This window comes from Poromitra crassiceps (assembly GCF_964638095.1).
Source record: "Poromitra crassiceps genome assembly, chromosome: 2".
NCBI lineage: Eukaryota > Metazoa > Chordata > Actinopteri > Beryciformes > Melamphaidae > Poromitra > Poromitra crassiceps.
This window is the reverse complement of record NC_139624.1, coordinates 89,737,818-89,763,806: the sequence shown is the minus strand read 5'-3', so window position 1 is coordinate 89,763,806 and position 25,989 is coordinate 89,737,818. Positions and strand designations below refer to the sequence as shown.

Below are 25,989 nucleotides of genomic sequence, written 5' to 3'. Positions count from 1 at the left end.
AACCCAGATGACCACGAGAAAAAGGACACATTGGCTAGCCCAATAACGTTACTACTACTAGCTAATGTAGCAGCCCGTGCTGCCTGCGGATCTGGTTTTCCTCGCTTGGCAGGTGATGGAGAGGCTGATATCCAAGCTTACGGAGAAATATGTGCTTTTCACGGCTTCCTTCGTTATACGACTCGCCCTGGTCGCTTATGGCGACTACCAGGACAGGACTATGGCGGTGAAGTACACAGATATTGACTATCATGTCTTCACAGATGCTGCAAGGTTCCTCACTAAGGTAACGTTAACACACTGAAGGCTTTTGCACACCAAGTCCCCCATTTACCCCGCTAGCCGGGCGTTTCTGGCTCATACGAGCGCATTAGCGCCAGGCGAACGTCACACATTTTCCCATTTTACACTGTGACATTTTCACGTCTAGGTCTAAATGCCAGCTCCTACCTGAATCTTCACGTGAAGTGAAGACGCTATCCGATGTAGAACATCCTCTTCTTTTAATGACACCTAGTTGTTGCATCCAAATTGTTGCATAAAATCCACTTTTCTGTCTCTCAAAAACCGAAAAGCATTTATCTGGAGCACCTCGAGCAACCCGGAAGTCGTTGTTCCGGGTTGCTTCAGATCAGAGAAGAAGAAGAAGCGGTGCGCCAGATAAATGCTTTTATCTGGCGCACCGCATTTAGACCTAGACGAGAAAATGTCACAGTGTAAAATGGGAAAATGCGTGACGTTCGCCGGGCGCTAATGCGCTCGTATGAGCCAGAAGCCCCCGGCTAGCGGGGTAAGTCCCCCATATACTTCTATCAAGTAGCACTTGGCTCTGCGTTTTATAACGATTTCTGGTTCTCGTAATTGGCCGTACACGTCCCTCACCTACCCTTCGTAGAAAACTTCACATGTAGCTACTATTTGTGTCCAAGGCCATGAACTCCCCTTATATTCATGTAATATCTCCTGACGCAGACCTCCAACAACAGTGTACAGCTTCGTTCCACCAGGTGGCTTTCATACCAAGCTCCAGGTAGGGGGGCGGGGCTTCTCCTGTTTTGCTCCCTGGTTCTGCAATAATCTGCACTGCAGAGCTCAATTCAATTCAAACTTTATTTCAGACACAAGTGCAGGTCCATATAAAAAACAAGACAAGACATAAAATACATAAAAAATTCATTATAAATGCAAAGACAACACTAAAATAAATACAAGGCATCATAAAACATAGAGGCTCTTTCTCCAATGTCGCCACAAAGGAGAATAAAACCTGGTGTTGCTTAATGCAGGATTGGTTAAGGCCACAATAACCTTCTTCACAGAGGCATCTAATTGACACATATATCTGTACATGAGATTTCTCAAAAGTGCATTGTGGGTATACCCATAGTGACAAACAGCTGACTGGCACTATGCCAACGAGGGACTCGCAAGAGCAGTCGTAGAGCATCATTATAAGCCACATTAAGTTTTTTCATGCTGCTTTTTCTGTAGCTGCCCCACAGGTGAGCAGTGTACAGTGGCGTACAGTACGTTCTGAACAGTGACACTTTGACATCAGCTGTACACATATCGAATTTTCGTATCAACATGTTTACCTGGGCGTACAGTTTACGTCGCTGTCTCATAATATCATTATCATCAGACATATCATCAGTGATACAATGGCCAAGATATTTAATATCGTGGCACACTGCAAGGACGTTGCCACTCAAATAAAACTGAGGAAAAATTAACTTGGGGTCTTCTTTACAACGTACAATCATAATGTTACTCTTCTTGGCATTGTAAAGGATGTCACATTCTACCCCATAGAGAGAACATATGTTAAGCAGCCGGCAGGGCCGATTTTACCAACGGGCTTACCGGGGCTGAAGCCCCGGGGCCCGGGACATCAAGGGGCACAAATGCCTCTGGAGAGCGCTCCTTTTCAAAACTTGGGCTTGTCAAGAACAGGATACGGTCTACAATGGGACAAGAAAGGCTCACCCACTTGACATTGATGTCATTAGAAAGTGACATTGTTAGAACATTGGACTTCACCACTCTAGTCAAACGCTTTGCCACGGCAAAAGTCAGGAAGAAGACATTTCAGGTACGAACAGACTTGAATACTGCTTGATTGATTTGTGCAATAATTGAATAACCATGTGTGTGTGCACTGTAATAATAACAGCAATAATAAATACTAAATAATAATAATAAAAGTGCTTGTTGTGACATCTCAGTGGCAATGTTTTCTTTCCAATCAGGCTGTTTATGAAAGAACATGATGGCTAAACCTACAGTTTGTGTTTGTAAGTTAGAATGCTGACAGGAGAGCAGGTGGTGACATGAAAGTTAGTGAGAAAAGGAGAAGATACTGAATAATGACATCACAACAGTATAATCCTAATGTTGATTTAAAATGAGATATTCCTTTAAATACGGCTAAAAAAGGTTAAAAACACGCCGCCAACACTCCCTTCCGCTTGAGGGGGGGGGCCCTGCAGAGATGAATAGCCCCAGGGCCCATGAAGTGTAAAATCGGCCCTGGCAGCCGGCACTATACGGCGAGAACACAACTAAATCATCTGCATACATAAGGTGATTGAAAATAAATTCACCAACAAGGCAGCCAGTATTGCACATATTTAGATGTTTGGACAAGTCATCCATATAAACATTATAAAAAAAGGGAGAAAGGATTCCCCCCTGTCTCACCCCATTACCCACGGTAAACTGAGAAGACACAGAGTTCCCCCAAGACACCTGCATTTTCTGATGCTCATACCAGAATGCAAAAATTCTAAGGATGAGCCTTGGGACTCCACAGTTCGACAATTTATTAAAAAGTATGTTATGGTTGACTCTGTCAAAGGCCTTGGAGGCATCTATAAAACAAGTAAACATTGTTGAGTTTTGGCTCCTGTACTTGGTTATTAACTCATTGAGTGCCAGCCACTTTTGGAGAACGGACGCTCCCAGTGCCAGAGTTTCAGAGCGTTTTCAGTGATTTCTCGAGGCCCACAGAATATTGTGTGATATTACTATGTAAACACCGAACACGGACCAAGAACAAGGAGACTCTTCTATCATCAGCAAAAAAAAGTTTATTGATATCATTTTCCGTTCTTTAGTTATCAGCCGGAGAAGATAGGTGGATTTCAGCAAAAACACACGTTTCAATTTAGAAGCTGAGATATTCAGCCTTTTGTGAAATGAAGCATTTCAAGCACATCACTGACTCTGGAGCTAATATTTTCTGATGTAATGACACCTCAAAAATAATTTCCTTCAATAAAACAGTGAAAACAAAGGAATTTTGTTTGGCCAAATAATATTTTTTAGCTGCAACCAGCAGTGCTGGCCCCTGCGTGCGCAGACCCTACACCTTCTTGCTGGTCTTGATTTACTGCTGGTGGGCATCAGATATTCTAGCTTGTTTGCCTGTCTCTGTGCATCGAGCCTGCTGTCTGGGTCTGTGTTTACTGTCAATGGTTGTATGCTGCCCTGCGTGCCCCACCCCCCTCCTCCTCCTCCGTGGGAGTGTCTCCGGTGGCTCTGCTGCGTTTGCTCTGCACTGAAAAGTGCGCTGCACCCCGCTTTTTCACAGCGTGTCGCCGGCTCCCAGCTGAGAATAATGTAACTTTTCAGAAAGACGCTGGTGTCGGCAACTAAATCATATGGAGGGGCTATCGCAGCGGACACGGAGGGGCTCAATTGTGGCAGCAGATTGACTGCTGTTCACAGGCACAGCTAACGTTATGCTTCATGCATATCGATGCATACCGATGCCGTTTCCGTTTCCATAACGACTTCTTCTCTGTTTTTTACTCAACTTTCTCTAATCTGGAGAGCACTGTCGCCACCTAATGGGTCGGTAAAATAGGTTATACACATTCAACATGCCCCAAAATTTTACAGGAGATGGATCTGGCTTTGATCCACGTCCCACCGTCAAAAAACGCAATTGACGACTTTAGTCGTCATTGTCACTCTACGTCAGTATTTGAATTGACGACTATACTCGTCCGTGGCACTCAATGAGTTACCGTAAATTCCGGACTATAAGACGCACCGGTCTATAAGCCGCGGGACCAAAATTGACTATTTTTTTCTTCTATAAGCCGCACCGGTCTATAAGCCGCGGGTGTTTTGATGTTTAATTACCATATGAAAGGGTTCGTGCACAGAGAGGAATGTCGGGAAAGCGATGGCTGTTTGGGGAAGCTCCCATTTATTAACATTTCAACAAAACAAAACAAAAGTCAGGTCACTAATCCCCAGACAAAATCACACAACAATAGGCTATATGTGCAGCAAACCTGTAACCAGAGAAGTCAAGTCACTAATCCTCGTCTTCCTCTTCTTCCTGCGTACTGAAACCACCAAAGTCCTCATCTTCAGTGTCAGAAACGAACAGGTTCAGGGTGGCTTCGTCAACCACTCTCCTCTCTCCTTCATTGTCACTCAAAACCAACGAACTCCTCTTCATCACTGTCGGCATCGAACAGCCTCTGAAGCCTCTGACGGCCCTCAGCGCCAGCTGTGGCGGCGTCATCCTCTTCATCCCGCAGCAGTCCAGCGTTTTGGAACCCGTTGGTGATTGTGGATGTTTTCACACTCCTATAATATTCCGTGCTGAGACAGTTCCTCCTGCTGCACCGTCCAACGCCTCACCATTGACTCATCGATGCCCAGGTTACGCGCGGCTGCTCTGTTTCCCTCTTTTAATGCGAGATTGACTGCTTTCAACTTGAAAGCTGCGTCGTGTGAATTTCTGCGTACCTTCCCCATGGTAAGTGAGAGTGTTGCTTCTACTGCTCGTTCTCATGCTGTCGAGAACGAGCAAAGCTTTTTTTTGGTGAAAGAATCCTCCAGGGCGCTTCTTGTTAACAGTCCGAGTGAGTGGCAGGTCGAACGTCAAAGGCACTTCATCCATATTTATGATCTGCTCCGGTTCGATGGAATATTCCTTGATCTTCCTTTGTGTGAATTCGCCGAAGTTTGTGATTTTCTCCTGGTAGTCGGGGGAGGGAGTTGATGGCCGTTTGCTTACCGTAATTACCATATGTAAGTGGTCACGCACAGAGGGGATTGTCGGGAAAGAGATGGCTGTTTGAGGAAGCTCCCATTTACCGTATTACCGTAACATTTCAACAAAACAACATAACACAACACCACCGTTGTTTATTTTTACAGTGCACACAGTGTCCGCGGTGTGGTGAAAAGAGGGCAAGAGAGGAAATTAAAACAGAAGTGGATTTATAGTTAGAAAGAGTGCTAAAAAAGAGAGATTTTATTTGTATTTTTTTTTTTTTTTCTGAAAAAATCCATAGATAAGACGCACCGTTATATAAGCCGCAGGGGCCAAAAAACGGGAAAAAAGCAGCGGCTTATAGTCCGGAATTTACGGTAATTCTTTCAGAGCAAAAATACACATGTCCGTTCCATGTTTGCGTTTAAAACCATACTGATTATCAGTGGTAAGAATGTACATTTCAATTTTGCTCACTTCATCTGTCTAACCTAGTCTCTCTGGGGAAATTTAAAGCCATATTAAAAGTCATTGTAACAGAGAAATGCAGCTGCCTAAACTGAGCTGGATTTTAGTCTCTGTCTTGTTATTTGATGTGTGTATTATTTGTCTGTGGTGTTTTATGTGTATTTTTGTTTTTACTGTAACTGTAACTGGTATGCTATCTTGGACAGGTCTCCCTCGGAAAAGAGATTTCAATCTCAAGGGACTTCCTGGTTAAATAAAGGTTAAATAAACAAATAAAAATGTAAGGGCCTACTATTTGCACACCAGAAAAAAAGGCAACACACCCTTAAATGTTGTGCTTACGTTTTCCTTAAATGTTTAACATTAACACGTTCATTGCCAGCGACGCCATATGGCGTCATTAGAAATTTACCGTACAGTGCCAGCGACGCCAAATGGCGTCATAACTCCAAATTGTTTTTTTGACGGGGGTGGTGTCGATCTAAGCTTCTTACGTCGCCTCTAACAATATTGTAGTTATTGGAGGTCGATAACCTATTTTACAAACCCATTAGGTGGCGACAGCACTCTCCTGATCAGAGAAAAAGGAGCCAAACACACAGAAATAGTCACTGTGGAAAATGAGGAAATCGCATCGCATCCGTCCGTATGCATCGACATGCCTCCATAAACGAGCACAACGCCAGCTGTGCCCCCAGCAGCAGCATCCGCTGTCACAACTGAGCACTTCCATGTACGCTGCAACAGCACATTCACATAATCAGCATTATTATTCCGAACTGGAAGCATGCCAGCCCGTGACAAACACACGCGGAACCAAAAAGCTGAATGTCGCGCACCATTCACTGTGTGTGCGCAGCAAACTCAGCAGAGACTGAGAGCCACCAGACACATAAGACACACCCAGGAGGCGTGTGCAGTTGAGGGGGGGGGGGGGGGGGGGAGCACGGAGAGCAGCAGAGCAGCATACACTTCACCCAGACAGACCCAGACATCAGAAAATTAGCTTCAGAGTCAGAGATGTGCTTGAAATGTTTAATTTCACAAAAGGCTCATTATCTCAGCTCGTAGAAAAAAAGGTATGTTTTTCGTTCAATCAAGCTATCTTCTCCGGCTCATAACTAAAGAACGGAAAATGGGATCAATAAACTTTTTTTTGCAGGTGATAGAAGAGAGTCTCATCGTTATTTGTGCGTGTTCAGTGTTTACATAGTAATTATTAAAAAAATTATATGACTGTTTTAAAATGCATTGCGGCCTATGTGGCACAGCAAGCAACCTTTTGCCCAAGGGCCGTGGCACTGAAAGTGTTAAGGAGAAGATTTAAGGGTGTTTTCACTGTTTTGTGCAACCGATTTTATTTTATGGACACCTTATCTTAATCTTGCTTTGTGCAACCGGTCCCAGATTTTTGAATGGAGTTTCACATGATGGCCTACTGTAATAGGAGAACATTGCACTTATTGGGGCTCTTTGTCAGCAGTGTTATCAAAATGAATCTGAATGATGGCAAATGTTAAAGGAGAATTTCGTTTTTTTTTTACCTGGACCCATCTCCTGGCAATAATTATGATTTGGCCACTCACCCAGCGATGTCCGCGGCGTTTCTGGCCGTCCTAGCGTTGTTTTGAGATCAATAGCATCCAAGTCAGTTGTAAAATGGAGCTGATTTGGGGCCAAGTGTGAGCCTGTCTTTCCTGCATCTAAATAGCTATTTTTATTCCCGTTTTCGCCACATATGGTCGTAATGTGATCCCTCAACATCCACCAGAGTGATATTTCGCCCCAGGCCATTTCCTGGAGTCTCCCAGGGATCAAATTGCCTCAAACGTGATCTCGGTCACCAAGTCTCGTAAAGTCCCGCGATACTTTCCTGCCGACTGGCCAACTACAGGTAGGACGCTTTGCGGTGGTGGTTTTAGCGTAACCTATGTGGGGTTTGGCGTAACCTATGTGGGATTCGAAATAACAAAGGACGGCCAGAAACGCCGCGGACATCGCTGGGTGAGTGGCCAAATCATAATTATTGCCAGGAGATGGGTCCAGGTTAAAAAAAAACGAAATTCTCCTTTAACATGCATGAACGGGAGCATATGGCAATGCACATATAAACACAATGGATGGAACCCCAATTACATCTTGGTTGGAATCATTTCAACATATTTTTTGCTCATCCTGCATTCATCATTCATTTCCTTGTTGCTCTCTCCTCCACAGGGTGAGTCACCATACAACAGATCAACCTACCGCTACACCCCTCTTTTAGCCTGGCTGCTCACCCCCAACATCTATGTCAACCTGATGTTTGGCAAGATCCTCTTCATAGTCTGCGACGTGTTCTCAGGACTGCTCATGTACCAGATCCTCTGCCTGCGAGGCCTCGGCTCTGAGGTCTGTTTGTGGACAGTCTATTTGATGATTTATATCAGTCTAATCCTCACTGAGATCCAGTTTGTTCATAACATTTGTTCTGTGGTTGGAGACAATAGACGGACATGGAGGGTTTCATGAGAAATGCACTGTAGGTAACGTGTTTTCTTTGGGATTTTCCTTCAGGCAGCGTGCCGTGTTTGCGCTCTGTGGCTTCTCAACCCTCTGCCTATGGGAGTGTCCAGCCGAGGGAATGCAGAGTCAGTCCTGACAGCCCTGGTGCTGGGGACGTTACTATGTATGGAAGGTAAGAGTATGCCTGTAGCCCTGTTCTGGTGCTGGGGACGTTACTATGTATGGAAGGTAAGAGTATGCCTGTAGCCCTGTTCCAAACGCTTCCCTAATACAGAAATAGTGGACTATATAGTGTGTTCTCCATGTTAAGCGGTGCAGCCGCTTCTATAAGTGACATGTGTGTCCGTCCATCCCTTCTCACAAAGATTTGAGCAGTGCACCGAGATGAGCAGGAGATTTAGACTAGGCCCCGCCCCCTTCACCCCAACTCTACAAGGAAGTGAGAGTGGAGACAGAAAGCGCCACGGCTCAAAGCCGGCGAAACACGCACACACACACATACACACACATACGTTACGTATGCATAGTGCCAGAGAGAGGGGAGTGGGTCACACCGGGGTGTGATTTTTTTTACTGGTGTCCATATTTCAACTGTTAATATGATTAACTTTATAGTCCACTATAAAATGCCCACAATGCACTGCCATCTCTAGTGAACAGCGAATATACCCCATATTTTCTCCCATATACCACAATGCAATGCGGTCGTCTTTACCAAAGGAGAAGAAGAGTGAGGTAGTGTCTGAAATTTTGTTTGATCGTTCCCCATACAGTTCACTATATGATAAACACTGCAGGGGGAATAGGGAGTGAGTGAACTGTTCCGAACACGGCTTGTGTCTGACTGCATGATGTTGCCAAAGTCAATGAGTAATTGCGTTAAATAATCGTGATCTTAATATCAGTCAAAATAATCATGATTATAATGTTTGCCATAATTAAGCAGCCCTACCCTGCTATGACCCGTGAAAATGGCTGTTGTGAAAAGGGTCCATACCCATAAAACGGCATTCAAGGAATTTGTTTTTACATAGAGCTCATCCACTGTTACTGTACCTGTACTATTTTGTTCTAGGCCGTCGTCTGACATGGGCAGCCATGCTCTATGGCCTGTCTGTCCATATGAAGATCTACCCCATTACCTACGCCCTGCCCATCGCTTTGACCCTGCGCTCCCCAGAGACTGGAGCGGAGGAGGGGGAGGGGGGTCGGAGGTGGAGGACATTGTTGCGCTTCATCGGCAGCTTCCTCAACCGAGAGCTACTCCTCTTCACAAGTGTGGCTGGAGGAGTTTTCTGCAGCCTTACGGCTCTCTTCTATCACATGTGAGTTTAAATAGCGAATCAGACAAACGCATGCGCGCGCACGCACCCACACACACACACACACACACACACACGGTTAAAACATGATGAGGCTATTAACTCATTGAGTGCCATGGACGTCCTTCGACGTCCAATTAAATAGTGACGTAGAGTGCCACGGACGTCCTTCGACGTCCAATGCGTTTTTTGACGGTGGGACGTCGATCAAAGCCTTCCGCAGCTCCTGTACAACTATAGTAGCTATTGGAGGTCTATAACCTATTTTACAGAACCCTTAGGTGGCGACAGTGCTCTCCAGATTACAGAAATGTCAGGAATACACAGCCTGAAATAGCCTTGATCAAAGAGAACCCGCTCATGCTGCAGTCCAGAGCCATGTAGTTTGTTCTGGCTGCAACTGACGGTGCGTGCGAATACAGTCAATCCGCGCACACAACTGAGTCCTTCTGCCTCTGTCTGTCTGTCAGCATAGTTTCTCCACATGATTAGCCGCTAGAAAAGCAGCAGCGCGACACTGAAAAGCCAAACCTTTCACTGCAGTCCGCGTGTGGCTTCTCCATGTTGCGCTGCCTGGGAGGCGGCGCACCAAAAGCATTCCGAAAATAGACGCTTGGTGCGAGGCTGTGTGTTACTAGTGTGGGGAGGAGTTTTCAGCTGAGGGGGGGGAGGGGGGGTGGGGCACGCAGGGCAGGACACAACTACACCACATCACTACATCAGAAAATATTATCTAGAGTCAGTGAATGTGCTTGAAATGCTGCATTTCACAAAAGGCTGAATATCTCAGCTTATAATTTGAAATGCCTGAAAACGCTGAAAACAACCTATCTTCTCCGGCTCATAACTAAAGAACGGAAAATGGTATCAATAAACTTTTTTTTGCTGATGATACAATAGAGTCTCCTTGTTCTTTTTGCGTGTTCGGTGTTTACATAGTAATATCACACAATATTCTGTGGGCCTCGAGAAATCACTGAAAACGCTCTGAAAACTCTGGCACTGGGAGCGTCCGTTCTCCAAAAGTGGCTGGCACTCAATGAGTTAATAAAAAAGGGGGGTGAAAGGGGGGTTATTATTATTTGGGCAAGAGCACAAACTAATTGCTTAAAGTCGAGCTGAACCCAAAAATTACTTTTCTTTTCTTTTAGTTCAAATACCTGGGTATGCAGTGAGTGCACCTATTTAATAATGTATGCAAACAAAATCACAAAAGTCTAATTTCTTTCGTTTTTCACACTTTTTCACATCAAAAGTTCATTTTTCCAGATTTCATTGATAACAGTAATGTACAGTTTGCTGACGTCACCTAGTACTATCAAATTTCTACCCCATTTCAACCAATCATATCATGACATGCAGCTGTCAACCAAATCTTCATTTCAGGATAATTTTCTCTTCCAAAAGAAAGAGAAAATGGCGCCTAGTGCCTGTCATCTGGCAGAATTCCTATCCCATAAACTAACTACTAACTTGGCCAATTGTTAGAAACATGAACAAAAAACAAAAACTATAATCTCTAAGAATGCAAAGAAATGTAACTGGCTCGTTAAAATGTGCATTCCAGGAATATTATTTACATTTATAACGATAATGGTGCGCGCCTCCGAGCCTGACAGCCTCCCTGGCTGTCAGGGGTCGTCTCTCGGAGTTTCCAGGCGGGCGGGCAGCACCCATGCATCGGATTGTCCGCTCGCTCCACACGAAGCAGCCTGGCTGCCTGGTACTCCGCGGATCCCACTCGCGTAGCACGACAACACGCTGAATCCCACCCGATTTGGGGGTGGAACACGCCAGGATTGGCCAATGCCAAAGCCAGTCCTCAGAATTGTCAAATCAAATAATCGACACCGTATATGGTCCGCCTCTCAATTTGTTTTCAGTCTGAAACGGACTCAGATGCACGTGACGAACGGGTTCACCTCGACTTTAAGTTGTTTTGTTAAAGGGGACACTTGAGATGTATAGAGAGCCGCAGTAACGAGTCCGGAAATCATCGATGCTAACAGCCCTGGTTCTTCACAGTTTTCGCCTATGGGAGTTTTGAATGGGTTTTTGGCGCGATGCTTCTAATAATCTCTCTGGGCAACGCTGGCTTAATCAAACGCGAACCAGTGTTTAGTAATATCATCTTCACACACGAGGACCACTTTTACGAGTTTTGAAGCTTTTACTTGCCGTTAAAAGGACGGCTAGCTAGCAAACGGCTAAATGAGACTACACTTTTGAGTCGATGGGGATATATACGTCAATAACGTCACCACTTCAAAGGGCGAACACGGAAATTCTCTTTCCCTCACCTGGTTCAGCCCCGTTCAGCCCGGGGTAATCAGTGCATACATCAACAACAGTCCAGGTTGAGTGCTGACGTGACGTGGAAGCCTATGCGACAGTGTGTAGTTCTGGATTAGCTTAGCTCGAGCATTTTACTTCTAGGGCTCGCATTTACGCTTCAAAACTCATGAAAGTGGTCCTCATGTGTGAAGATTATCCGACGGAACTCTGGTTCGCGTTTGATTAATCTTGCGTTGCCCAGAAACCGTATTTGAAGCATCGCGGCAAAAACCCATTCAAAAACCCCATAGACAGAAACAGTGTAGAACCAGGAAGTTCGGGACTTCCGCATTCTGCCTACAAAAATATGTCATCCCTGCGGCTCTCTATTGACTGACAACCTAATTCCCCCACAACAAAAACTTGCATCCCGGCTCTCTCTGCATAACTCCTCACTTATCTGTAGAACTTGACTAATGCCCCGTTCAGACTAGGTGCTCTGAACCCTCGGCGAGCAGATTTTGGAGCTCGACGACAAACCCCCACAGATCAGAGGCAAAGCGGCATTGGCTCGGCACTCAATTTCTATGTGTGAACTGTTCAAAGACGTGAGCTTGGAGCTCACGAGAGCTCGCCGATGAGTCACAGAGGTCTGGTTGTGTCAGAAGAGCCATCGATGTGCTACAGCCAATGAGGGTGCAGAGAGGCAGACACGGCTGGGGTGATGTCTGCAGCAGGCTGCAAGCAGCCAAGCCCATATTACAATCCGTTCAGTGGAACACCGTGAAGAGAGAAGCGATAAAAGGAGCGACTAAACAGTAGATAGGTAGGTATAGATAGTGTTGCAGGATCGTAGTTTATCTCAATTGTCCGAACTGAATGATTTGGAGCAAAGAAGGCAGCCAAAGTTTGCAGTTTTAGTCGCGTGGTGGTGAAGTTGATGTTTTCACCCAGGTTCTATTTAGCTGGTTGGTCAATTCATGTGTCTGTCACGCATTTTTTTGTTGTCTTGGGAGGTGGGCGTTAACCACTTTTGAGAGTTGTGCTCTAGACGTAGATATCATCTACGGCTGGCACTGCAAGACTAACTAGAAGCCACCGAGGCTAACAATGTAGCTACCACTAGCTAGCGAGTGGCTAACTACATAAATGCAGAGGCATAATGACAGAGGAAAGAAGATGAGACTCTTGAGAATATCAACATGTTCCTCAGACATATCATAAAATTACTATGAAAAGCTCTATACAGCTAAAATGTCAATATATTTACTTTCCATGAACGTCCTGGCGTCCGGCATTTTGTGATGTCACAAGACACGTCACAGGTTGTGAGCTTCGAAGCTTTCAGAAAGATTCCACATACCAAGTCGTGAACACCACATGAGGGGGCCGTTCAAGTGGATTTATGTCGTATTCACGGTAAACAGGAGCCCAATTGTACGCAGCAATAATCATTGATGTCATAAGACATCATCAGTGATGTTATCATAAGAGCAAAATCAAGTCCCAGGGGCAGACACAAGAAGTGGGAGTCTGGCTTCAGACCCCGTCTTCAGCCATGGACAGCTGTATGTTGCCAGCTCCAGGACAGGTGATCCACCATCCCTGAAGTATGCCATCAAGAGCAGCCAGGGCTAGGCCACGCAGCGGCCGAGCTGTGTATGCGAGTTGCAGGGCCAGCTCAGCGTGCTGCACAGCCGGCTCGCCCGCTGAATTGAGCGCGCAAGATGCCTCGTGTATATATATATATAAAAAACATATACAGAAATAGATCATCTTAGTCTGGTGTGTTGATCAGAGTTGTGAATAGGATTGGGTGGACCCTGGAAGATTTTCACATTTCAAAGCGGGCCACGGCATTCTCAAGTTTGTCCCCCCTGCCTTAGATGTAATCTATCTCTATACCTACCTATACTGCATATATCTTTACCTGTAAATATCTGTGAATTGTTTATATTCTTTATATCTTATTTGTTTAAATTGTATATTTGTTCTAATCTATTACATGTTACTTGAGCACCAATCACACCAAGACAATTTCCTAGTATGTGAAAACATACCTTCCCGAATAAAAAATGATTCTTATTCTGAAGATTATATTTGATGTAGTAGTAAACTTAACTCTGACATTGAAACAATTGTGTAGAATGACCCATATATGTTGTGTGCGCGTGTGTTTAGAAATAATTATAGCAGTGAGCAGACCTGTGTGAGACTGTCTGTGGACTCATCAGGGATTCTCCTGGTGAAATATCTTGTGTGAAATATCTTGTGTGTGTGTGTGTGTGTGTGTGTGTGTGTGTGTGTGTGTGTGTGTGTGTGTGTGTGTGTGTGTGTGTGTGTGTGTGTGTGTGTGTGTGTGTGTGTGTGTGTGTGTGTGTGGGTGTGTGTGTGGGGTCACAGCTCAGTCATATAGTGTGAAAACCAAAATGACACAAAGACTCCCGATTACAAGACAGCAAGTTGTGGAGTGGGAAAATAACAGCGACTGACGATTGACAACCTTCGAGGACTGTGTCTGTGTCTGTGCCATAAAGAGGACTGTGTCTGTGTCTGTGCCATAAAGAGGACTATGTCTGTGTCTGTGCCATAAAGAGGACTGTGTCTGTGTCTGTGCCATAAAGAGGACTGTGTCTGTGCCATAAAGAGGACTGTGTCTGTGTCTGTGCCATAAAGAGGACTGTGTCTGTACCATAAAGAGGACTGTGTCTGTGTCTGTGCCATAAAGAGGACTGTGTCTGTGCCATAAAGAGGACTGTGTCTGTGCCATAAAGAGGACTGTGTCTGTGCCATAAAGAGGGAGAGCTCTTCATCAGGGCCTTTGATTTTACAGCCTGCCATAAAGTAAAAGCTTCGTGTGACTGAACTCCTTTCCTCTCTGTGGTGTTCAGGTATGGCTGGGACTTCCTTCATGAGACCTACTTGTACCACCTGACCAGAAGAGACATCAGACACAACTTCTCTCCCTACTTCTACATGCTCTACCTCACTGCAGGTATCCGTCCATCCACCCATCCATCCAAGCAATGATTAGCTTAGTTAATTAGCATGTTTAATATATGGTGATTATAGCTAGGCATGGGTCAATCGAATTTTTTTAAACCGGTACGATATTATTATACATTAAACCGCACCTAACCGGTATACAGAATTGTACCACTAGGTGTCGCACTTTGAGCAGCGCTTCCCAATGGAGCCCATAAATTACTGCAGTGCGACCCCAGTCCACTTGGTGGTGATAATGTACCTCTAAACTGGTTTACCAACCACCAATAACACAAATAAAAAGAACAACTGAACGTTGCTTGTTTATTAAAAGAACCGTAAGCGAGATATGTCATATTCATACGTGACCACATGCCCGTTGTCAGTGCAAAGTTATGGCCCTCTGAGATCAAAACTTGAACCACGTTTCTCAGTTTGTTGTAGGCTACAGCTCAGGGATGGCAACTTTAGAGAAATACATTCGACCTGGCATCGTATTGACGGTCAAGTGTCAGAAGCATGGATTTAAAAGACTTCTTTTCCACTGTTTTGAAGGACACCATATCTTTAGCCAGGTGAGTGGTGACTGCTTCACTGTCCCGTTTATATTTAATCTTCACTACAAAACAACTCAGACAGTGCACTGTACGCATCTTCCCCCTCACCCTCTAGTGAAATTTGATCTCCTTCGTTCATGTTGCTGCTTCGCTTCATCAGTACACGGCTCTCAGTGACTCCGGTAGTCTGTTTATAAACAAACTACAGTATATAACTAATAAACATTAGATTAATCACGTTGCCATGTTGCTTATTACTAATGCAATACAAGTTGGATTTTGCCCTGCGACGCCGTCAGCATAGGTTGCTGAGGGTGATTTTTAATTTGCCAGAACCTGGCATAATGATACATGTCGCTTCAGCCGGTTGGCATGAAATCAAACCGGTTTAAGCTCGTACACCGGACCAGTAAACCGGAAATCGACCCATGCCTAATTATAGTAGGACATTAGGCAACTAAAGTGTCTCTTGTTTTCTAGGTTCTGTATACTGAAATGTGAAATATTCTCATGGAGATCAAGCAGCAGCCAATAATGCCCCCCGCCAACCCAAACTCAACCAATCAGAACTGATCCATTTTCTAATTTAATGCCTTCTTTCTACTTTGTGTTGATTGAATTGAATCAATCTGGGAACCTATTATATAGGAGTCTATTTCGGCACGTAAATAGACTCTGGGACAGCCGTACCTTTTTTTTAGGCTTCTTGTACAGCGCAGATCTTCCACCCGGGACTTCCACTTCCGCTCAGTGATGCCTTTTGAAAGCATACATTGCGTCGCTTTTATTTTTAATTCTAAACATCAAGATTCTTATATATTCACTAGCGTTCGGGACTGGAACTCTTATATTCGCCGGTACAACAACAGAGCGGCACGCTTGATGCTGAAACATCCGTTGTGCTCTCTGTCCCAGGTGACTAAAGCTATACAATTTTGAAAGGACTTTCTGGAGTGCTGACCTTCTTTCTTACTGTTGTCTGAGGACAAACATAACGTTTTAGACCAGGGGTTTTCAAAGTGTGGCAGAGTGAACATGTAGACAGCCGCGCCTCAATATATATATACAGTATATATATGACAATCTATATGACAATCTGATGTTTTTAAGTACCCCAGGTCGTCTTTAAAAAAGTCACTTTCAATGTGACTTGTACTGTTCACACAGTCATGAAAAAGACTGACCTGAGTCACTTAGGAGGGGGAGATTAGATTCAAGCACTAAGGATGGCTGTGTGTGAAAGAGCCTGGATACTGTGGGCACTCTCTTCCCATACTGCTCGTAGAACTCATTTTGAACGTAGCCAAACTGACATATCCCTGGTGTGGTGTGTACATGACTAACATCCCTGGTGTGTACATCGCTAACTGACATATCACTGGTGTGTACATGACTATCTGACATATCCCTGGTGTGTACATCACTAACTGACATATCCCTGGTGTGTACACGACTAACTAACATCCCTGGTGTGTACATTGCTAACTGACATATCACTGGTGTGTACACGACTAACATCCCTGGTGTGTACATCGCTAACTGACATATCCCTGGTGTGTACACGACTAACTAACATCCCTGGTGTGTACATCGCTAACTGACATATCACTGGTGTGTAAGTCACTAACTGACATATCCCTGGTGTGTACATCACTAACTGACATATGCCTGGTGTGTACATCACTAACTGACATATCCCTGGTATGTACATCACTAACTGACATATCACTGGTGTGTACATCACTAACTGACATATCCCTGGTGTGTACATGACTAACTGACATATCCCTGGTGTGTACATGACTAACTGACATATCCCTGGTGTGGTGTGTACATGACTAACTGACATATCCCTGGTGTGTACATGAGTAACTGACATATCCCTGGTGTGTACATCACTAACTGACATATCACTGGTGTGTACATCGCTAACTGACATATCCCTGGTGTCTGACATATCCCTGGTGTGTATATAATAATAATAATAATAATGATTGGATTTATATAGCGCCTTTCCAAGTGCTCAAAGCGCTTCACAGAATCATTATTCGTTCACACCATTCGTACCGGTGGTTCGAAAGCGTGGCAGCCACACATCGGCGCTCAACGGCCCCTCCGACCACCATCATTCATGTCTACATTCATACCAATCATACGAGGCAAGGAGGGTTAAGTGTCTTGCCCAAGGACACAACGACAGCAGCTGGGAGGGAGCGGGGATCGAACCGCCAACCCTTGCGTCATTGGCCGACCCGCTCTACCTCCTGAGCTAAAGCCGCCCCTAAAGTGTACATCACTAACTGACATATCCCTGGCGTGTACATCACTAACTGACATATCACTGGTGTGTACATCACTAACTGACATATCCCTGGTGTGTACATGACTATCTGACATATCCCTGGTGTGTACATCACTAGCTGACATATCACTGGTGTGTACATCGCTAACTGACATATCACTGGTGTGTACATCACTAACTGATATCCCTGGTGTGTACATCACTAACTGATATCCCTGGTGTGTACATCACTCACTGACATATCCCCGGTGTGTACATCACTAACTGATATCCCTGGTGTGTACATCACTAACTGATATCCCTGGTGTGTACATCACTAACTGACATAGTGTACATGATTGATGTGCAGTCATTACTGTGTGCAGACAGTAGGGGGAGCCAGTGGCTGGGCCTGGCAGCCTTTGTGCCGCAGCTTGCCCTGCTGCTGCTCGTGTCCTGGGCCTTCCATCCTGACCTGGCCCTCTGCTGCTTCCTACACACCGCCATCTTTGTCTCCTTCAACAAAGTCTGCACCTCTCAGGTACACACACACACACACACACACACACACACACACACACACACACACACACACACACACACACACTAGGGCTGTCAATCTTCCTCAATAATCCAATTCGAGTTTCATTGCTTTTATTATTATTATAGACATCAACAATCTTGTTCTAAAACGTGGACTATTTTGGATTGATACTCTTGATACTCGGGGCCTCAATGAGGACATAGACATTCGCCCCTTCTTGTACCTAACTCTGAGTGTTAATCTGTGTGTTGCTACTGAGTGCTCTCTCTCATTCTTATTTTAACTTCATCTGTACTTGTGGTCCATGGCTGCCAATTTTGCACCGTGTGTAAGACATAGAGAGGCGCCTCGTTAGCTTTCCCATACTTTATGATGGCCTACTAGCGTGACGGTGGTGTTGGGTTACACTATTGAGTGTTTTCCTCCTAGCATTTTATGTAAATATATTTATTTTTGTATATTTAGATTGTTTCTTCAGGAACACTTACCACTTTGGAACTCACTCAAATTAGCAGTACGATGCATTTGTGAGGGTCCCTCCCTGTGTATTGTTATTTCTACTGCTATTTCTATATTTGGATTACTGCACAACTGTCATTCTGGGCAGTTTGAGTGTATGTCTGTGCATACATGCCCACATTATGTGTGTTCTGTGGATACAGACCCAGATCTGTCCACACGACTCTGTGATTCTGCTATAGCACCACCAGTGTTAACTTTGCCTTATATGGTACTATGTTGATCTCACCTGTATGTATTCGTCTTCATATGTATCCGCTTTAACTCTACACTTTTTCTGTCACATGAGCGAGTCGACACACCTGACTCATGTGACTGCATCATGTGGGTCCTTAAGATGGTGTCTGTCTTATGTCACTTTGTCTGATGAAGGGCAGGATGCTGCCTGAAACGTAACCACCGGTGCTGCAATCAATGCACCATTAACTTGGAGCCCTGCAGTTTTGCAAGCTTTTTTTCTTTTTCCAGTTTCATCAACCTGCCCTATTCGGGTTTGGATGTACGTGTTTTTACCTCTTTCTTTGTGTTTACCCCTTTGAAAATGGCCATGCCAGTTTTTCCCTCACCGAAGTTTTGCCTAAATGTTGAGTGTTATTTAGCCCCGTTCCCAACAAGCTAGCACAACATGGTTGGTAGCAATGTATGCCTTAGGTCTTCTAGTTTCATATGATACTAGAAATGTCACTCTGGCTTCAAGACTCATCTACATTATGTATATAATGTAATATATAATATAATGTACATAATGTAATGTAATGTAATGTAAAGACTCATCTACAGTGATTGGTATCACTATAATTGGGAGATTAACCGGATAAATTACTAATTGGGAGCACAACGGGAGAAAGAGGTAAAAATAGGGATACTGTAAATCTACACAAGTTTGCCAAGTTGAAAAGGAGCTCTCGTCAATGCAGCCATCGCATGGCATCCAGGGTCCTAACACCTTTTGTGTTTTGATGAGCAGGAACAAGCTACATGTAGCAGTTTACTTCAAAAAGTAGATGTATTTCTTTTATTCATTCTATTGTACATTTTATGTACCACTTTTATGCAGTAGAGCAATGATGCTGAAATAAATCTAAGAAAGCCCAACTGACATAATGTGCATCATTTTGACTCATGATATACGAGGGATCAGGTTGTTTGTAAACGAACGGCTTCGACAGCTTCTGGGGGCAACTGCCTGTTCGTTTAAAACCGCAGTTCAATGTGAAACCATGCCCTCTTTGAACTCTAATTGCTCCTTCATACTTTTAAGCTAGACACTCCATTTAAACTTTAAATGAGTCACCACTTTTAGGACTCTATCCAATTAAATCAGCTTTAATCTATCTTTTGTACTGTTTGAGAAATCGCAGTTTATGTTTTTTCAGCCTTCATAATCCGACCCTATGGAGCCAGCCTTGAGTGTGTCTGACTCTAGCAGGCTGCACTTCTTACTAAATCCATATAAAACTATGACAGTTCACACAACTTTAACACATTCAGTGCCACAGCGCTTCAGTAAAATTGTCTGGAGCCTGTGCCAGATTCACTTCCATTCAGTTGAAAACAGCTATAGAATTTTTTCTATTATGGCTATATTAACGGGGCTGGACTTTAATGAAACATTGAACACTCCTGCTTCTTCCAAAGAAGAAATTTTGTTTCTAGACAGTTCCATTATGAAATTACAGCCTCTCAAAAAAGTGCACTTTCAAGGGTTTTCTGTCGTTTTTTTTTTCTTTCCAAGATATAGCCCCTTTTATGAATACCTTTTGCACTCTAATTTCGACCACATTCACTGACTCTGGCTGGTGTTTTCTGATGTGGTGGCGTGTGGTGTGGTTTCTGTGCAGCCACACACCCCTCTCCCCCCCCCCCCCCTCTCCACCTCTGAGCTGCGGGCTCCTCCCACACGCACAGAGTTTGCTTTCTCGACTCCGTTTTTGCCCCGGACAGATCCCAGCTTTGCTGCGCACATCATTTCCTTGATGGGCATCAAGGAAATGATGCGCGCTGGCAAACGCGACTGAACGAAAAGGCTTGGCCCGTTCGGCTTTCTAGGAAATCGTGTGGAGATAGATAGAAGCATAAGAGCTCAGTTGTGAGCGCGGATGCAGCCGAGCCCACTCTCGCTGTAGACGGAGCAATATATACGGTTCTGGCAGAAAGCATGCATCGGTTTCCACGGCTTTCTCCGCTGTCTCCTGTACAAAGTAAAGGATCTGAGGTGGGTGGAGCAGCTCCTGTGACGATGTTTAAGGTGGCGCCGTGTGATCCCTTGAAGGGATTCATGCTCACTGGCTGGGTACGACCTTAAACAGCAGAATTATGGAATAATATGAATTATGATTTTAGGACGTCCACAGACGTCCTTGGCACTGAACGTTACTTTTTTTTAGGACGTGCACAGACGTCCTTGGCACTGAATGTGTTAACACTACATACATATATTATACATCAGACCCTTGAGCTACTTCTGCTCTCACTCACAAAGTCAAAATATAAGCAATGTGATGTATAGTTTTTGAGATATTAACGTTTGTTTGGCACAACTCATACTAGTTAACTGCTGCAATGCCACCCAGAAGTGCTTTTTTGTTGTCGTGATGTCATGCTGATTCGTCCTATACAGTCTCTAGAAGTGTATGATGCAAATCTTCCCATGGGCTAGTGTTAAAAAATGCAAACGAAAATTGCAATACATTGAAATATTGAATTGCAATACTTGAAGGAAGACGCCAAGGATTTCCCTTTTTGCCATCTTCCCGATAGTAAGATAAGATAGATGCCTTTCTTTTCTCTGTGCATGTAGTAGAAAAATTGTGAGCAGTTAACTTAGCACAATGAATAGTAGCCAATGGTACTGGCTAGCCTACCCCTGTTAACATGAGCAAAAAAACGTAAAAAAAACAAAACAAACAACATAAAACAAAACAAAAAATGCTCCCATACTGCTCACCTGGCATAATCCAAGTATGCACGAGCCCTGAGATGCCAAGTTGACTTGAAAAGGCATCATGTACATGCTGTTTTTAGCTGAAATCTTCACTGTAGTCAGGTGCTTAAATGATATTGGGTGCACGCTTGCACGGTGGTGCAGTGCTGTCACTTCACAGCAAGAAGGTTCTTGGTTCGATTCCCGCCAGGCCTAGGTGGGCTCGTCAAAAAGGTGTGTGGAGTTTGCATGTTCTCCGCGTGCTCCCCTGGGGTTTGCTCCACATAGGAACCCCCCGCTAAATACATGCAAAATAATAATTATAATAATAATATTGGGTGCAGCAATCCTGCTACAGTGCAGATTTCAGCTAAAAACAGGGTGTGATGTCCTTTCTCATCAACTTTTTTAGATTATTCCAGGACAGCAGTATGGAAGCATTTCTTTATGTTTGTTTGTTTGTTTGTTTGTTTATTTATTTATTTATTTATTTATCTTTATGTTTTTGCTCATGTCAAAGGAACACACCAACATTTTGGGAGATTTGCCTATTTGCCATCTTCCTGATAGTAAAACAAGAAGGTAAATGCATTTCTTCTCTCTGTGCGTGTACTCCGTGTAGTAGAAAAATAGTGAGCACTATTTCTTTTCTGTTTGTTTTTGTTGTTTTTTGCTCATGTTAACAGTGGTAGGCTAGCCAGTACCATTGACTACCATCCATTGTGCTAAGCTAACTAGCATCCCAGCCCTTATGCTCAAGCCAAGAACAATGTCTTTGCCATATTGAGTGTTGCTTTCCATCCTGCTTGCAGTACTTCCTGTGGTACCTGTGTTTGCTTCCTCTGCTCATCCCTCGCCTGAGTCTGTCGGCAAAGCAGGGAGTGGGACTGCTGGCCCTCTGGTTCGCTGGACAGGTAATTCATAAAATCTTCTCTGCATATGTAAAGTCGAGCTGAACCCAAAAATGACTTTTCTTTTCTTTTAGTTCAAATACCTGGGTATGCAGTGCACCTATTTAATGATGTATGCAAAAAAAAATCACAAAAATCTAATTCCTTTAGTTTTTCACACTTTTTCACATAAAAAGTTCATTTTTCAAGATTTCATTGATAACACTAATCTACAGTTTGCTGACGTCACCTAGTACTATCAAATTTCTACCCCATTTCAACCAATCATATCACGACATGCAGCTGTCCATCAAATCTTCATTTCAGGATAATTTTCTCTTCCAAATGAAGTAGAAAATGGCACCTAGTGCCTGTCATCTGGCAGAATTCCTATCCCATAAACTAACTACTAACTTGGCCAATTGCATGAAACATGAACAAAAAACAAAAACTATAATCTCTAAGAATGCAAAGAAATGTAACTGGCTCGTTAAAACGCGCATTCCAGGAATATCGTATTTACAGAAATAGCGTAAAAGGCGTGTGCTTGAGAGCGTGGTTGTCAGGGGTCGCCCCTCGGAGATTTCAGGCGGGCGGGCAGCACCCATGCATCGGATTGCCCGCTCGCTCCGCACGAAGCAGGTGGCTGCCTGGTACTCCGCAGATCCCACTCGCGTAGCACAACAACACGCTGAATCCCACTCGATTTGGGGGTGGAACAATGCCAAAGCCAGTCGACAGAATTGTCAAATCAAATCATCGACACTATTTTGTTTTCAGTCTCCGACGCTCGTGCTATTGCATTCGCCTCCGGTTCACTTCGACTTTAAATATTTAGAGCTAATTCTACATATCATAATGTTTTCTTGCATCTTCATATCAAAATCCCATTACTTTTGCATCTTCGAACATGGTGTATATTCAGTGGTTACTTCATGCTGTACCATTAGTTGAGATAAAAACTGTATTTGATATAAAGCAGCCATTCCAAAACTTAAGAATGTCGGTGCCCACCTTAAAATCTGAAAGTCTTCCGGGGCCCACCCAACCCTTTATTCACAACGGATGGTGTCTCCAGGTATAAACCTTGGTAGCCAATGCACTAAGCAGCTACAGCTACAGTAGCTGCTTTGTTTATTTATCGGTAGTTGTAGCTTCTGTAACGTTATCTGCTAATGTTAGCCTGCTACAGAAGCTAAATCTACAGGTAATCAATGCACCAAGCATAGCTAAATGCTAATAAGGTAACAACCTAGCACACTATCCTGTCGACTAGAGCCTACCCAAACAGATTTTCATTTCAAGATTTAACACACGTAGTAGCAGCATAGTAACCATTTACCTTACCTGAAGTAATAACGGTGCAGCTGTCCACCATTAAGTTTTCTCCATGCTTGATGAGGTGCTTTATTATGTTTCTCGTATTCCCAGTTTTTCCTGACATAATCCTTCTGCATTTTATGTATTTATTTTTTATCACACCCTGTATAGCTATACTTTTGAACATTTTTATGGCATCTCGGTATGCTGAACTCACTGCAACTCCATACACTGTGCTCGTGTTCAGCAACACACAGACTGCTGAGGTAGTAGAACAATCAGACGTCAGATTAAATCGAAGATTGCTGTGATTGGCTGCGAGCAAAACCATACAAAGCAATTTTTTCTAGATCTGTATGCAAAAAAGGATCAAATGCAATACTCATTTGACAGGAGAAGTTTCAATACTACTGGTCTGGTACTGGGTTATTTTTGGTTGATACCTCAAAGGTATCGAGTAACAATACTCAGCCATACTCGTGGGTACCAATATAACCCATTTTCATTCAGATATCTTGAGGTGAGAGGTCAAGGGACCCCTTTTAAATAGTTTTTCCCTCACCAAAATTTAGCCTAAATTTGGAGCGTTATTTATTCCCCTTTCCGACAAGTTAGCATGGCACGGTTGGTACCAATGCCTTTAGGTCTTCTAGTTTCATAACTTTCATAACTTCACTCTGGCTTTAACACTCAGCCCGCTATCCATTTTGACTCCCATGAAAATTGTTGTGTTGGCAGGTATGCATCTCGCGGGCCACCTGCAGTGCAGACTTTGGGAATCACTGGAGTATAAAGCATTTCTATTATATTTTGTCTCCACTGCCAGGGTGTTTGGTTGGGCCCAGCCTACTTCCTGGAGTTCGAAGGCTACAACACCTTCCTGTTGATCTGGCTGGCTGGATTGCTCTTCCTGGTGATCAACTGCTTCATCTTGATTCAGATTATAACTCATTACAAACCAGCACAGCCTACACAGAGACTCAAGGTGGAGTGACACGCTGCTCCTGTATTTCAACATTGAAGGAATTCTCCCTTTGCTTAAAAGCTTCAGGGTGAGATTCAGAGGACATTCCACGTTTAAAACTGAAGCTTCAGGGTGAGATTCAGAGGACATTCCACGTTTAAAAACAACTGAAGCTTCAGGGTGAGATTCAGAGGACATTCCGGGCCCTATCTTCCCAAACGTGCTAATTAGCGCTTGCACGGCTTTTTACGCGCAGCGCAATTTGGAGGTGTGGCCAAGTGCTCTGCTATTCTCCGTGCACCGCCAAATGCCTGTGCGCTCCGCGCTAAAGCAGTAAATGGCCATGCTTAAAGCAACAATTATTCACAGGTGTGGCCATGTGCCAGCTGGGCTCCTATCAATAAACCAATCAAAGTCGCCTATCCCATCCCCTTTAACACATTGAGTGCCAAGGACGTCTGTGGACGTCCTAAAAAAAAGTAACGAGAAGTGCCAAGGACGTCTGTGGACGTCCTAAAATCATAATTCATATTATTCCATAATTCTGCTGTTTAAGGTCGTACCCAGCCAGTGAGCATGAATCCCTTCAAGGGATCACACGGCGCCACCTTAAACATCTACACGGGAGCTGCGCCACCCACCTCAGATCCTTTACTTTGTGCAGGAGAAAGCGGAGAAAGCCGTGATCAAAGCGAAACCGATGCATGCTGCAGCCAGAGCCATATAGATGGCTCTGTCTGCAGCTGACAGTTGGCTTCGATCCGCGCCCACAACTGAGCTCTTCTGCTTCTGTCTATCTGTCTGCATATAGTTTCTCCACACGATTCCCTGCCAGAAAGGCAGCACCCGAAGCCGAACGGCCAAACCTTTTCCTTCAGTCCCGTTTGCCATTTCCTTGTTGCGCTGGGATCCGCCCGGGGCAAAAACGAGGCTGCGAAAACAGACTGTGTGCGTGTGGGGAGGAGCCCGCAGCTCAGGGGTGGAGAGGGGGGGAGAGGGGGGTGGGGCACGCAGGCTGCACAGAACTACACCATGTCACTACATCAGAAAATAGTAGCTAGAGTCAGTGAATGTGCTTGAAATTAGAGTGCAAAAAGTATTCATAAAAGTGACTTTATCTTGAAAAGTAAAAAAAGACAGCAGAAAACCCTTGAAAGTGCTCTTCTTTCAGAGGCTGTCATTTCATAATGGAACTGTCTAGAAACAAAATTTCTTCTTTGAAAGAAGCAGGAGTGTCCAATGTTTCATTAGAGTCCAGCCCTGTTCATATAGCCCTAATAGAAAAAATTCTATAGCTGTTTTCAACTGAATGGAAGTGAATCTGGCACAGGCTCCAGACAATTTTACTGAAGCGCTGTGGCACTCAATGTGTTAAAAGCCAGCGTTAGCGGCTGGAGCAGGGCAGAGAGAGAAGACAGAC

At 44.2% G+C, this 25,989-nt stretch overlaps 1 protein-coding gene across 1 annotated transcript; it reads left to right on the top strand.

The window, feature by feature from the left end:
• pigm (phosphatidylinositol glycan anchor biosynthesis, class M) lies at window positions 1-25,511 on the top strand. The gene is made up of 8 exons (XM_083656468.1): window positions 1-286; window positions 7,703-7,876; window positions 8,042-8,162; window positions 9,066-9,315; window positions 14,478-14,581; window positions 17,796-17,950; window positions 22,208-22,309; window positions 24,432-25,511. Exons 1-8 carry the CDS (start codon window positions 116-118, stop codon window positions 24,597-24,599), a joined length of 1,245 nt encoding a protein of 414 aa, XP_083512594.1. The 5' UTR covers window positions 1-115; the 3' UTR covers window positions 24,600-25,511.
• Window positions 25,512-25,989: the final 478 nt, after the last annotated feature.